The sequence below is a fragment of the Anarhichas minor genome, unplaced genomic scaffold, assembly GCF_050575085.1.
Source record: "Anarhichas minor isolate MPS153535 unplaced genomic scaffold, ASM5057508v1 ptg000027l, whole genome shotgun sequence".
In the NCBI taxonomy this organism is placed as follows: Eukaryota; Metazoa; Chordata; class Actinopteri; order Perciformes; family Anarhichadidae; genus Anarhichas; species Anarhichas minor.
In genome coordinates, this window is record NW_027466473.1 from 20,017,110 (window position 1) to 20,032,141 (window position 15,032).

At 43.2% G+C, this 15,032-nt stretch overlaps 1 protein-coding gene across 1 annotated transcript in view; it reads right to left on the reverse strand.

Annotated features, from left to right (window-relative positions):
• Positions 1-207: 207 nt before the first annotated feature.
• The window catches only part of galnt10 (UDP-N-acetyl-alpha-D-galactosamine:polypeptide N-acetylgalactosaminyltransferase 10 (GalNAc-T10)), a 73,427-nt gene continuing 58,602 nt past the window's right edge, over positions 208-15,032 (reverse strand). The window contains exons 8-12 of the mRNA XM_076102368.1: positions 13,542-13,649; positions 7,974-8,195; positions 7,368-7,484; positions 5,685-5,834; positions 208-4,683 (exon numbers count right to left, since the gene is read on the reverse strand). Coding sequence (XP_075958483.1) covers positions 4,519-4,683; positions 5,685-5,834; positions 7,368-7,484; positions 7,974-8,195; positions 13,542-13,649 — 762 coding nt within the window. The 3' untranslated portion in view covers positions 208-4,518. The remainder of the gene's footprint in view (positions 4,684-5,684; positions 5,835-7,367; positions 7,485-7,973; positions 8,196-13,541; positions 13,650-15,032) is intronic.

Sequence of the window (15,032 nt, forward strand, 5' to 3'; positions counted from 1 at the left end):
ACCATTTGTAGTTTTCAGGAGGTTTGTTTACACATTTCTTTTGTTTTTTTTAGAGGTGAACATGCAACTGTTTATAATGCAAAGCTTCCGTTTTAGCATTTAGTCAAAGTGCTCTAAAGGACACGACTGACTGACAAACCAGAGCCAAATGTTAACACTAATTTTGCATGAAATGCAGAAATGAAGAGCGGCTCCTCCAACATGGCGGAATGTTTTCATCGCTGTATTTAATTCATGTTCACAGACACGTTTTCATCCAAATATAGAAACCTTTATATTTTACAATTTCAGCAAAAATATCATACAATTCCAGTTTAATTGTACAGTTTGTTAAATATCTAAATACACTTTTACAGTTGAGATGTCAGTAGAAAAAAATATTGGAGATTCTTTTGTATGAGATACAAAATGTACACTTCCCCACACACACACACACACACACACACACACACACACACACACACACACACACACACACACACACACACACACACACACACACACACACACACACACACACACACACACACACACGACATGGTGCGACTGACCGACGCTGGCTGCTGACATTAAAAACCTTTGCGCTTATAAAATAGGATTTCTTTACACTGCTCACCGAGTTTTAGTCCACCTTAATAAAAAGTATTTTTAGATCACAACAAGAAAATGACGGCACAATTACAATGGCTTTACTCCATAAACTGTGGAAAAGTATTGTGTTAATACTTAACCACAGTGGATGAAAGGTGGAATAAAGCAAATGTAAACAGACACATTTAGATGAAGTCACAGTTTGATGTAATAAAAACATACTTTACATGTGCAATGGAAAGGTACCATGTACTCTAAAATGGTCACAATGAATACACTTTACTTTGAGGGATACAGTTAGCAACATCTTGGGCAATAGTTTTGTTCAATTTCTCCAGAGAGATCAAATAAACTTAAATAAGTTTTGTCTTCTCTTAAGCTCAAATGGAGTTGTTGTAGAGAACAGCGATGGCACAGACATTTAAAAACACTTAGACATCATCCGGTTCTCCTCAGATCCCCTGAATCTTTTCCCTCCCACAGAACATAATGTCGTCGTTTCCTGAAGAGACTTTAATAAAGAGAGCTGCACTGACTGAACACTGGAGGAACTGTGAGCTGTGCAATTTTGTTAGTAATTACCGTGTTGGCTGTGAACCAGAGCTCATCAAGAAGTCAGGTACAGTGTACAACACTACTACTTCAAGCTGTAGTCATTGATACACTGGCCATTTGGGGGTCTTTCTAACTGCTAAATGTCCCACTGTTTTCACCAGCTAGTCAGTGATTTTTACCCGTCTGCTCTTTGGCACTGGGCAGGTAACATACAGTGAGTTTATCAGATCATATTTGGTGAAAACAGCTTCCTGCTGCAGCTGGAAACGGGACAGGTTAGAATAAACTTTACAGTAAATCTGCTGTAAACGGAGATAAGAGGCTCAAATGCTCCGGACTTGCTGGCATGTCAGCAGAGGTTTATCTGAAATACATAAATACACTCCAGCTGATTAGTGTGGTATGTGCAAGAATCCGCCATCGTTTTTTATCGAAGGTTTAGCTGACAGTTATAACAAGTTACAGTCACCCAAGCTGTTATTTTATGAAACACTGAGATGGGCTTGCCCAAAATGTTGCTTTGTGTATTCAGCCCTCTACACAACTTTGTCCACAAGTACAGTGTTCGTATTAAACAGTCACAACAGTCCTTCACAATAAGGTCACATGATTGAACAGTGCAGATTGCACTACTGATCCGAACAGGACACCCGAAAAAATAACTGTTTTAAAAAGAACGAAGAAAAGTAGAAATGTGGGAAAGAGAAGTTAAATCAGGGTCTAAAAAAAGGTCAGATGGGTGTTTAGTTTGGTCCTGTAGTGGAAACATGGCTACATTAATGATTAAGTGGTCTGAAGCAGCAATTCCCACTCAACTCTTAACAATCTGACAACGGACAAGTTGTCCATGCGTGCAGCGCTAGTAGGTCAGGTGAAAAAGGACACCGAAACATGAATTCAATATAAAACAGGATTTTTTTTCCCCCCAGCAAGACAGGTGACCACGGTGAAGGAAATAGTGACTGATGGATTTTGCAACAGAAATATAAGCGATGTGACACACACATGAAATCATACGAGGACATTTGTAGTGTCTCATGGTGCCGGGTAGACAAATGTCGGCACCAGAGAGTTGAAGTTTATAAATAGTTGTCACTGCAGGCCACATGTAGCTAGCTGCTAGCTAGTTAGGCTATCTATTACAACATTGCTAGCTGTAGATAGCTATCTAGCGCTAGCTGCTTTCTCGTTGCTTTTCCAGAGATGAGATAATATCACTTATTGTTCATTTGGAGAACCTATAAACATCAGCAAAGCTACATTTTTATTGTTCAACTCTGCAAAATGTGTTGCTTAGTTGAAATGACTGTAAAAAAACTGTAAAAAGATGGACGTTTGAGTTAATAATGATAATATCATCGAAGTTTTCAATTTAATCTGTACAGACAAATGTAAATTGATGTGTCCAAGCTAGCTTCATTTGTGATTTAAAAGTACCTTCACTGAGGCGTGTTGAGGATAGGACATTATGTTTTGGTCTACAACTGATTGTTAAAATCGAACTGAGTGCAATGGTTAAAATGGCACGTACTGTACATTGTTCGGCTTCACACAATGGGATTAGAGAATGGGTTCAGGTGACAGACCTGAACATCACGTTGAGCAGGAAACTAAATCATCTTCAGCTGAACCACAGGTTTAAAACAAACGACAGAAGAACATTTCATTAAGAACAGAAAAACAGATTTAAAAAAGGTGGTAAACAACAACAACAACAATTCCCTTTCCCATAAAAGTACTTTGGATTGAACGAGTGGGAAAAGCAACACATCAGCATCATATCGTGATTAAAGGAGAACAGAGGTCTTCTGAGGGCTAGAGTTAACTTTTCAAGGCAGGAGGAACATATGGTGGAAAACAAAGTATCTTTAGCTCTATTCACAGCCAGCAGTTACGTGTGTGTGCATTGATACGAGAGTCACAAATGCTGATGTGGACATTTTGGACGCCACACACACACATCCACATCTAGTCTTCTTCCAACAAGGCACGAAGATTTCATTCAAGTTTATCGTTACACAAGTGCTTTATGCATTTTAAACCCACATTTGTCTCTGTCCCACAGCTACCTCGGCGAGCCTATTCAGAGTAACTCTCCCATTCGTCTCCCCCTCCCCCCCTACTCGCACTGTACTCTAAAGTGATGTGTCAGCTCGGCGGTGAATCAGCTGGCCTGCCAGTCACGTAGCTAGTCATTCGGGCGTCCGTTTGCAGTCCTGCCTGCTGTTTGGCGCCGTGACGTGACCCCGGCGCTCGGCAGTCTGCGACGGGGTCGTTCCGGCGACTGATCGGCGGAGACGTGTGGGGAGCAGCAAAGGGTGCACAGAAAGAAGGAAGGGGGGGGGGGGATCTCTTAAGAGGTGTGACAGCAGCTCCCGCCACCCCACCCAAGTCCCACTATAACAACAAACAAGCCCATGGCCAGCGAGAGTTGGCCCACGCAAACCCGGGCGTTAGATAGCACTCGCCTCTGAGGAATGAAAGCAGAACGTGGCACAGTGACAAACCCGCAGACGACTCTTTGATAAATACAGCGAGGGCAAAGGGACAGAACGGAGGATAAAGGAGCGAGGCTGCACTTTTCTTTGTCAACTTCCACCTGCTACATTCAAAGCAGCTCGGCCCGCAGGGAGACGAAGGGCAGAGACCAGACTACTACAAGCCAAAGGGGGAGGGGGGGGCAGTGGTGTATGAGGGTTAAAAAGGAGAATCAATTCACCAGGTGATTTTCAGAGTGGTTCTGCCTGGCTTCACGCAGGTGTCAGGATGACTTTGGCTCAGCAGGAGCTCCCCCCCCACCACCACCACCCTCCCCCAGGGAGGTTGTCAGCGCTGGAGAGACATAAGGGGATTTGAGAGGGAGAAGGTGCAGTCATGCAGGCAGATAGAGACGGACGCACAGATGGAGTCGGACCAGGACAGACGGGAAGGGGGAAAGAGGTGGAGAATAAAGGTAGAGAGACAGAGAGGGGAAATACAGGTACCACAAAAAAAATGTGCCATAGATAAAGCTCGAGAAAATTTGAAATAGAAAAAACGGAATGAGAAAAGAAAGGAGAGGAATGTCAGATAACCGATCGACAGCAGGAAGTGAGACAGACCCGCCATGTCAGAACAAATACATCTCACACACAGAACCACCTTCAAACACAAACCCATCAATCAAGAGTGAAACTCAGTCTATCCTCCAGCTCAGGTGTTTAACCAACTTCCCCCACGGTATCCCATCCCACCTCGGGTCTGAGCACCTCCCAAAGAGAAACAGCCGTCACCTCAGCGTCGGGTAAACGGGGAACCAGAGTTTACAGCAGCAGCAGCTCCACATCTGCGTGCGTCAGGAGTCTCTGTTTCTTTCTGGATGCTGCCGGGGCCTCAGTTGGTGCCCCGGTTGAAGTGCTCCAGCATGGTGCCGTTGGTTCTCTCGAACAGCCACTGCTGGCTGGGGGAGGAGGGGTCGCACGTGTTCATGAAGACCCGCCGCTCGCTGGGGCTGCAGTCGATACAGCTCATGCTGACGGAGTGAAACAGACTCTTGTCCTGGAGGACGGAGGGAGGGAGAAACAGGAAGGATTGTCAGAAGAACTAAAGGAAGCTTTTTCATTTATTTTTTTTCATTTTAAAACCCATAGTCCTGACCGGCGCTCAGCGTCTTCTCCTCCTCTCTGTGTGTGCCAGTGTAGACGTACCTCATAGTCACGTTTGAGGGCCCTCTCCCCCTAAACGGAGTTGTTTTGAGGCTGAGGTCTATAGGCAAAGCATAACGCAGCCTGCGGAGGCTTCCGCTCAGCACCTCGGCCAGAGCGCAACCGACACAAGCGACGGTGGCGAGTCTCAGTGACTCACGAAGGACTAAAGCCAGACGTTTCTCCTCCTCCTTTGGTTTGATTTGAAAGCATTCATTTTTAAGGATTCTGTTATTCTGTAGTATTGTTGTTTTCATGTTTTCTTCAACATTTTGCTTTGAGATGACCATTTTCCAAAGCATGAAATAACATGAGTTGAAATTTGCACAAGGTTTTTAATCCATCACAGTGTGGTGATGACACTTGAATCTTACCCATTTAACAGAATAACATTGAGCAACACTAAAATGTAGCAGACATGTAAGGACATGAATATTCATTAATGCATTTGTCATAAACTTTTACATTCTGCGGTCTTGGCCGGTCTTTTTGCTTCTACGTGTATATTGCAGCAAACAAGCTTGCTTGTGTCGTGACACTTCACTAGATGCTAGAGGTGTTACAAAAATACAAATGTGGCCTCCTGGATGGCATGTTTTTGTTATTAACGGAGCTTAAACGCAGCAGCGTAATGAGGTCCTTTGAATATCCATCAGCTCGAGGGTAGGGACTGTTTAAATGTGCAGAACCTTATAGAATGATTAAGCAGCCTTGAAGTCATTTATTTTGAAGCAGTTGCGTTATTAGCTTTGTTGCTTCGTACAGAAAGAAGGAAAGGGAGGGGGCGAGAACAAGATGAGAAAAGAGAGAGACTGGTGCACAGAGATGATGTCTTTACAGTCAGGGCTGCCGTACCTTTCTGTAGCGCCACAGCTGGTTCCCCTTCATGCCGTGACAGTCGTACAGGGTGACCGGGCTGTTGTGGGAGACGGCGTCGAAACAGACTTTTTTAGTGTGCATGGGGTCGCCCACCCGGATGTCCTCTCTCCATCCGAACGTGAACACCTGCGGGAAACCAATCTCAGTGGTTAAGAAGTCACGACGGCATCGTATAACATGAATAACTTAGATGAAGACTGTGTCGCTGTTGTTGAAAGCTAGTAAGTGGACCTTATGTTGGGATTGTGAGGTGAACAGCAGAGAATGGACTTCAGTGCTTCACTTTTAAGCTAGCACGGCGATGAAGCAGCTACTAAACTCTCGTGTGGAGAGATCTATCCTCAAAGCAACTCAACAGTCACCATCTTTCTTTCTATTGGTTGAAAGTTCTGGAAACAGCTGGTAAAGCGTAAATACAATTTTTAGCATCTGCGTAGCCGCGGGGGTCTGAAAGACGTGAAATCTTGTCATCTTAATAAAAAAAGCTCTCTTATTAATGTAAAAAAAAAAAAGAATCTCGTCAATCTGTGAGCTGGAGGAGCGACAAACACTCGGACGTCACCGAGACGTCCCGAACGAGTTCCTCCGCTGCTCTCGTACGAAATCAACAAGGACAGCTGCCACGGGGCCCCCTGAGATTTTCAGCGAATCAATTTCTCGCTGGAGCCGAATACAGATTGCAACTGCGACACAGATTAAAACAATGCATCTTCAGATTAAGGCAATTAAAGTGTCAGAGCTATGAGGCGCACTATTTCAGCTGTGGAGACAAACGGAGGCATTCAATCCATTAAGGTTGTGTGATGAGCTCGGCTTAAAGATCTCCAGTGTGAAGAAGTCCGTCAGAACAATGCAAAGATAATGAAGCAGCGCGTGTGTGTGTGTGCTGTTTATGTGTCTGCGTAAGGTAATTTGACACGGATGCTTGTTTAGTAGATGAAATACTTTTACTGAGGAGATTTATTAACTAATTTTTTATCTCTTGAGATTAAACCTGTGACAATTCCTCTTTGAAATGTGCACCACTCTCCGCAGTGGTTCTCCATGAACAGTTCCAAAACAAACCCAGATGTGCCAGGTGGATGAAACAAGAGGTAGCAAATATTTTAGACCCGATCTTACAGTAGCTGTAGAAAGAACTGAGCATGATGCTCCACTCATTAAGAAGCAACTGTAGTCAAATAGAATAGCAACAGTTAAAAATATGAATCGGCCTCAAAAAGAGTATTTCTCCTTTGTGATCATGTGACACGTCACATGATCAGAGACTCTGCTTTGATTCACTCGGGTATCAGACATATTGACACACAGACCTGAGACTTTATTAGACCCAGGGTGGGTCTCAGTTACTGGGAGCCAACCGGCCCCACAGAGACCTCGACCCAGAACGCTAATACATCTGATATTCCCCTGAAATTAACCAAAAGAAAAACAACACTGAACAACAATGTCACGTTAACCAATTGTGGCTCTACTGCTTTTACTTATTCTAAGTATTTAATAGAAGTAATTATTACTAAAGGTATATTTTTGCGTCATCTAATTCTCAGGTTCTTCAAATAAGGACTGAATGTACATTTCTGAACGTTCAATTGTAAAATAAAGCCTGAAGAGTTTGAACAAGGCTAATTATTAAAATGTAATATTTTTGCTGCTGACCTGTCCATGGCTCCAGCTCACATCGCCCCGGCCCTTCACACAGCTCTCCAGGCGGATGGGACTCCCTGATACAAAGTGTTTACTCTCCATGCACATGCTGCTGCCCACGTTACGGATCTGTGACACGAACAAGGACACGAAGGACAGTCATTCAGTCTTCTGAGAAAAAAAACCCATAATCACACAGGACATTATGCACGAGTATGCTGAGGCAGATTCCAGTTTTAGAATGAGGGCCTTAGTTCGGCTTATTTCGGGAGGCAATAACACTCAGATTATCCTGTGATTGGCATTACGTAAACGTGCTCCCTCCTCTCTGAGAGCAGTCGCACCAGATTTCCGGAGAGCAGCCGGTGCGACAGACAGACACGACTATTAGAGCCAACCGGCCAACATTTTCTTGACAGCCTCATCAGTTATTTTAGAAGAAGCTGCTACAAATGATCCAGACTTTTTGATCCGATGGTTGTATTGAATAATCAAAACAGAAATGTTCAGCACCTTGAGCACAGCTCGGCTTGATAAATGACGAATAGTATTTTTTTTCCCCTCACGAATCTCCCTCACTATTTAGTTTTGTGTTCGAGGGATGAGAGCCGACTGTACCTCGCCCCACGCGGCAGCAGGAGGCTCCACCGGTGGGTAGTGTTTGGGCAGATCCCAGGCCACCTCGCTCATGAACCACTTGAAGTTCTTGCAGTTGAGCTGGTTCCTCAGCTCCTTCTGGGCCGTCATGTCTCCCGCGGACAGGTGGCGGTACTCGGGCCGACGCTGGTAGATGTATTCGGCGTACTCGTCCATCCACACCTCCGCCACGCGCTTCAGGTTCTGAAATTGGAGTGAAACCGTTTTGTTAAAGCGTCATTTTTTCATTTCAACAAAACTGCAAACAAAGAAGTCTTAGGAGTGCAAACATCACAGCCACGGTGACAATCGTCTCGTGCCTGCTAGGAAAGAAAGAACAGGGACTAAAGGGTCTGGTAGGGGCATCATCCAAAATATCTTTGTAGCGGTCAGGCTCATCCAGTCTTAAAATGAGAAGCAGATGGTTGTAGTTCCTCCTGTGATGACACATCTACGTCAACACATTACACAACCCAATTTGCTCGACGGTCATTAGGTTTGAAATTGTGCAGAGTAGTTAACTCTCTACAATAGATGGTGTAGAATCTATTTAAACCGACAGTACTTATCTCCCCCCCTTTGAGACCATTGGGGGCCGCGGAAGGTGTAAACACAACATTATGAGGGTGAATATCTGAAAATATATCTCTACTTATGTTATGTTATGTGGTATGAATGCTAATGATTGTTGATGCTGAATTCAACTGCCATGTAAATATCTCTGTTCGTCTGGACATCACGTCTACACTGTAACACAGACTGAGACATCATGCTGCCGTCCTTGATGCTTTAACTCATCTGACACAACAAAATGATCAGAGCTGCTCAGCAGAAAGGCGGCCAGTCATCATGTCCCAGGAGGCGAGAGATGAAAAAAATAAAAACAGAAGCAACTTGTCTCTCGTCATGAAAGCAGTTTCAGCACAGAACTCAATTACTTGCTAATTTACAGCGCTGCTTCTTAAAAGACGAAGTCTCTTTCTTTTCTCTCTGACAGACGCAGCCTATTAAACTATCTTATGAAACGCTGAGCAGAACGACAAGCTAGCTTCATTTTGAACTGAATGCAAACCACAAGACTGGTCTTACATGTTTTTTAAAAAGCATTGTTCAAACCTAGAACTTTATTGTAAATTCCAGTAGTTCCCCAAACTTGCATATATGTCTTCCTGCACCACTGGGAAATGTGTGTAACATTCTGTGTGTTTGATGTGATAATTGACTCACTGTTAGCATTGTAGAGTTCCAATAAAGTGTTGGAGGAAGCAGATACAGAATATATATGTGACAGTGTACTTTTTGTATTTTTATAGAAGCACTATCTTGTCGTATCGGTTTTGGCAGTAATGATGATAGAAGACATTTCACCACTGAGCCACCTGCAGATGTGGTGTTAAGCCTTTGACGAGATCACTTCCTGGGGAAATAATGTGCCGAGGAAGAGTGTAAACTGTGCAAAGCATGAGAGTAAAAGAGGAATCACTTAAACTTTAAGAAATAGGGAACAAAATGAGAACAGTGTCAAGACAGAAACATCCTGAAACCGGGCTTCTTGTGCAATGTGTCTGTTCCTGTGGCCTACATGAATACATAATACAAGGAATATGGAGAACGCTCATCTAAGACCACAGCTGTCCCAAAACATTTGCATGGGAGCTGATTTTGTTTTGCTTTTTATTTTATTTTTTAGGTGAGAAGTACCTTCACGTTTTGTATCTCAGGTGCACATTTTGGGCTCTATCTTCATCTTTTTATGACTGCATTTATATTGTCTCATAAGTGTTTCTCACGAGACTGCGAAGCAGGCAACTTGGAGTTAACGGCAAAAAGCTGTGAAAAGTTTTATGTCAGCCAAAGTGTGTGCGAAAGATTATGAAAGCACCTAGCTTCAGAATGAAACTGAGCGGAATAAAAAAAAAAGAAAAGAAAAAGATGAGCAGGTGGCTGAAACTGTAAGCAATGATGGCTGCAGGGCAGAAATCTTCTCCAACAGGCTCTTTAAGCTCAGACAATTGCAAACATGAAAGATTTACACTCGAGTAATAGGAAATCCATCCACCGGAAGCCTCTGAGAGGTGAAGCAGTATAAGAAAAAAAAAAACACGGAGCCGGTCGGCCTCTGAGGGACGGACGCATCTCTGAGAATACAGATGGTCCCAGCCTTGGAGGTACGGATGTCGGAGTGAATGAGAATACAGGTTCAGCGAGCCTCCCAGGAAAGAATAAATACAAATCGTCCAGCAAAGAAAAGAATAAAAAAAAAAATCCCTCGAGCTACAAATACACATTCACACAAACTCTCTGCTGCAGAGCTCGTTGCCTGCAGCGAAACCTGGGCTCTCCAGGTGAAGTGGAGTTCAGTGGTTCCATCTCCCTCCATGTTGACTGGACTTCCTCCCTCTACTCACAGATGTGGAATGGCTGATGCGCACGCACGCACGCACGCACGCACGCACGCACGCACGCACGCACGCACGCACTGGATTGTCTGTGAACGTGTCTGGAAGGCCTTTGTTCGTATTATCTGTACCTCCTGAGGGGAATCGCCGGCTCTAGCAGTGTTTTGCAAAACAACTTTGGTATCTTTAATGTCCTCTGTGCACACTAAGTGAAAGTTTGTTTTTTCTCACCATGAATTGTTTAAATGGAGGAGAAACGCCCACAAAATCCACAGTGTTTTGATCGTGAGGCAGCACAGAGAAAAATAACACATGGGTTTTTTTCACCTCAGGCAAAGAATGTTGACCAAGACTCACGCTTCTCTTGGGGAACCATGAGCTAATCCTAACACGAACCAAACTATTCAAAAAGTACCACAGCATAACCATAAAGTTGTTATCCAAAGTCAATGCAGCATCAGATAACAGATACTGACTTTTAGGCTACATTAACACTGCAGCCATATGATGTTTTTGGTGCATATGTGGCTCGGATCTGTGTTTTTCATAACAGGGTGACAAACACAAATACCATGGAATGTGATCAGGTCAGATTTTTCTGCTATCTAACCTCAGTCTGAACAGTCATATCGGAATTCATGCGACTTTTGTCACAATAGTGCGCTGGCGGGCATCACTCCATTCACATCACGATCCCACAACTCCTGGCCTCCCCGACTCCGCATCCACGTACAACTCCATACAGAAGTAGCAGCCATTGCTCCACAAAATGCCAGAATTAAAAATGTGGCTGTATTTAGTCCTCATCCTCGTTATCATCTGCAGAAGTATTCGCTGGCTTCCACTGGACATCAACTTACAGATGAAACCAAAAACACTGACTTCAGTGGCCTCCATGTTTACTTTCGTTTCACGGTGTGTGTGTGTGTGTGTGTGTGTGTGTGAGACATCTTTGTTATGGGTCAGTTCAGGACCGGGACCAGTTCATAATGGAACGTGATATTGGCCACATTTTCAAAAAATGAAGCCAACAGCCAAAAAAAAAGGGATCGGAGCAATAAATCCAATTGAACACTACCTTCAAAAACACTGGCTTCTACATTTTTCCATAATACAACTCCATAAGCCAATTTTCAACTGCAGGAACTTTCCGCAGGGACTAGAAACCTTTTGAAGTGCTAACTCTAATCCCTAATCTTCACAGGTCTGTAGATCCATATGGAAACACAGACTTACAACAATGGGCTGAAGGAGCCTTTCAGTTCCTTGAAAAGTCGTCCCAGAACTTAAACGACTTCTTTGAAACGTGGTCACAGAGTGTTTTTTGTCAGACATTCCCTTTCCTGGTGAACGCCCATGTCTTTTAACCTTTCTGTTAAAAAGCAGTTGTCTCCGGTTAAGTTAAGATAATGCAAATTGAATTGTCACATCAATTTCATGATATTAAACATGCAACAACAGATGTTTTTGGTCACTTGGGGGCAGCGGAAACAAGTTATGAACACAAACTTGACATATCATCATTTAAATTGGCGTTGCTAACAGCCCCTTCGTCACACATCCAGAGGTTCTGGGGCAACTTCATCATTCATTTAGTAGTATTTGTTTCCACCTTATGAATGCCAGTCCACAATTCAGTCACTTTTAGCTCCGTTTCTGGCTCTTTAGCTGCTAAATGCTCCACTATATCGCCAACTGTGTCTGTCTGTTGTTTGGTGTAGTCTCATCCACTCCTGACAAATACCAAAGAAACAGAGAAGGACACAGGGGACGTATCATAACTCCTCACAGCCTCAGCTAAAGGAAGTTTTTCAGTATTATTAAACCGGCTGCCTGTTTGACATCAGCATTCAGTGCAGCCTCGGTGAGGGGCTAATGGTCAGTCCAACGAGGCAAAAACAGAGACCAAGAGGTTTAATTACACATTCAGCCAAGCCAAACAGAGCCAGGTGTCAGACTGAGGCTGACTCATGCATAATGAATAATGTTCAGCTCCAGGCCAGATAAACACTTAAAAAAAATTCCTCATGTTGTGTCAAGGTGCTGGAGCTCACGTTCAATAAAGAATCTCAAGCTCACTATTTGAAAACTGTAAGTTGTATATTGAGGACACAGGCGTTTGATTTGTACCCACAATGCAACTCAGACCACAGACCGTTCGGTCGGGGGTTTGGTTGTTATGCTAGTAGCGGGCTGATGTGGCCCCGTGCAGATAGCCTGCAGCAAAGATGAGGAGCGGGCTACAGGTTCAGAGTCCATGGACAAAGGAAGCCAAAGATATATGTATCAAATCCCAAGCAGCCGTACAGGAACTTTGCCTGATCTACCATTTTTGATATTATGTGCCATATACTGTATATCATCACATTTTAGTGAAAGTTTGAGGTGTGCAAAATGTGTAAGATTGTAAAATGCATCGTGCATGCTGAAGTGCATCGCTGCAGTGACAAATATAATATAATTGGTTTGGTTTCATTTCAGCTCAGAGTCATTTACTGTCACGTATATTATTCTCCTCTCCTCTGAACTCTCTGTTTACAGCTAGCTTGCTGCTCTCGCTAACAATATTAGCTGCTCTGTTTTAACAATAGAAGGCTGAAATTCAACCGTGGTGTTGTTCTGTCGGGGAGATCTGACCGTTGGTATTAATTGATCAAAGAGTAGCCATGTGCAGCATTTAAGAAATTGAGAAGCATTGAGAATCGTTGTGCATTCAAATGGTTGACAAGTGAATCGTAATCAAATCGCGAGGCCAGTGAAGATTCAACCCTCTTTTTGATACGCAGTCGTTTTATTTATCAAAATCTGGTGATATAAGATGCTGACATCACCGCAATACATTGAAGGTGAGTGCAATTAGTGATGCTTTAAGTAGCCGGAACACACGTTTGAAAAGACTCAAAACATGTCATTCTACTCAGGCTGATCCACAGACCTCGCTATTCACGGTTCATTAGGAACTATTTTTTCTGATGGTAGGACATAAAATAATCTGTTAATTGCCATGCCATTTACTTCTACACATTCAATGTAAGGATTTGATCGTGAGATGCTGCATGCATAGAAACATAAACAGGCAAGGCAATAAACCAGACATCCTTGCACGTCCTTGTGTCCACATTAACACGCTATGAAACGATCTGAGACTCACCCTGGCCAGGCTGACCCCACCAGGAACTTTGTAGGGGACGTACTTCCTGTAGATGTGTCCTACCCTGGAGCAAGGGATGTCCTCCATCCGGCCACCACACATCCACACCTACAGAGACACACACAGAGAGAGTGAGAGAAAGAGATTCAGCAGTGATAAAAGACAATATCGGGTCAAGGTTGGGTCGAAGCTGCTGCGCTGGTGTTTGTGTAACTGAACAGTGTGAATATCCGACGAGGTCAACAAATCAACAGAGATGAATCAAAGTGTGGAAAAAGGCAAAGCGTGGGAAGACGTTGTGAAGAAACAGCAATGCGGATCCAACAAGGTTAGGATGTAAAGAAAGGGAGAGATGGAAGCAGTGGGAGGATGTCAGAGGGACATGAGGCATATGTATTCTGTATGTACTGGTTTGTTGATGGGGTCATCTTAGCAGAGAAGGATACAAAGGAAAACAATGGCAGAGTAGACATGTACAGCCAGACTCATGTTTAACACCACATCAATATTACGTTAGGTTAGATAAAAAGCTTGAATAATTGCAGATGTTAATCTTCTTTTATGGAGGGTGCAGGAGTGAGAACACCATTCACAACAACTCCGCAAAATGACTCCAAAGTTCATGTGTTTGTAGATTGCGGAGAGAGCAGAAGACATCAAAGGGGACAAGTCAATCATGCTTAGCTAAATGACAAAGACTGAAATTGGATTTGTTATGCTTACTTCTGAAAGGCAGCGCCGCTTTATAGCTCCACAGGGTGTGTTGTTAGAAATTTCAAAGATAGATTTTGGGTGACGTATAACTTTAAAGTCAATAAGAACAGCCTGAGGTGAGAAGGTCAGACAGTAAAAGTTTGTTTCAGATAAAATAATTCAATACATATTTAGAATTTCCTCTTTCAGCATCTAAAGAAACACTTATTATACTGCAGAAATCTTTGAAAGTGTGACACAGCTAAGCCTTTTTTTTTTTTTTTATCAATTAATTGTAATCGTTGAAAACTGTTGGTGACATCATCAAAACATGTTTGGGTGTCGGAGCGATTCCTGCACTCAGTCAGAGTTTGTTTGAGGTGCTCTTTTGATAAGGATACATGTAGACAAGAGAACCACAAGAAAGATACAAGGCACTAAGCAATTAAAACGCCTTTATTGTAATGTTTAGTCATGTCGGACCTAAAGCCAAAGTCCATCGAGCCCACGTCAGGGAGTCAAACACAGTACAACACAACATGGAACCTGTGAATGTTTGGCTCCTTGACTTGATAAAGAACTTAAATGGTTGATTATCAAAATGGTTGTCCGTGAATCTAATCATTTCAATTCTAGGTAATAGATCTTAAAGACAGAAATGGAAATCACCAATTTGACCCCCTTTTTCAACTGATTGTGCATCAGCGTATTCTCTATTATTCAAGAGAATCCTATCCAATGTTTAAAACTGTGATGCAGGAGTTCTGGGTTGTTCTTTCTTATCTTGACCTATTTTGC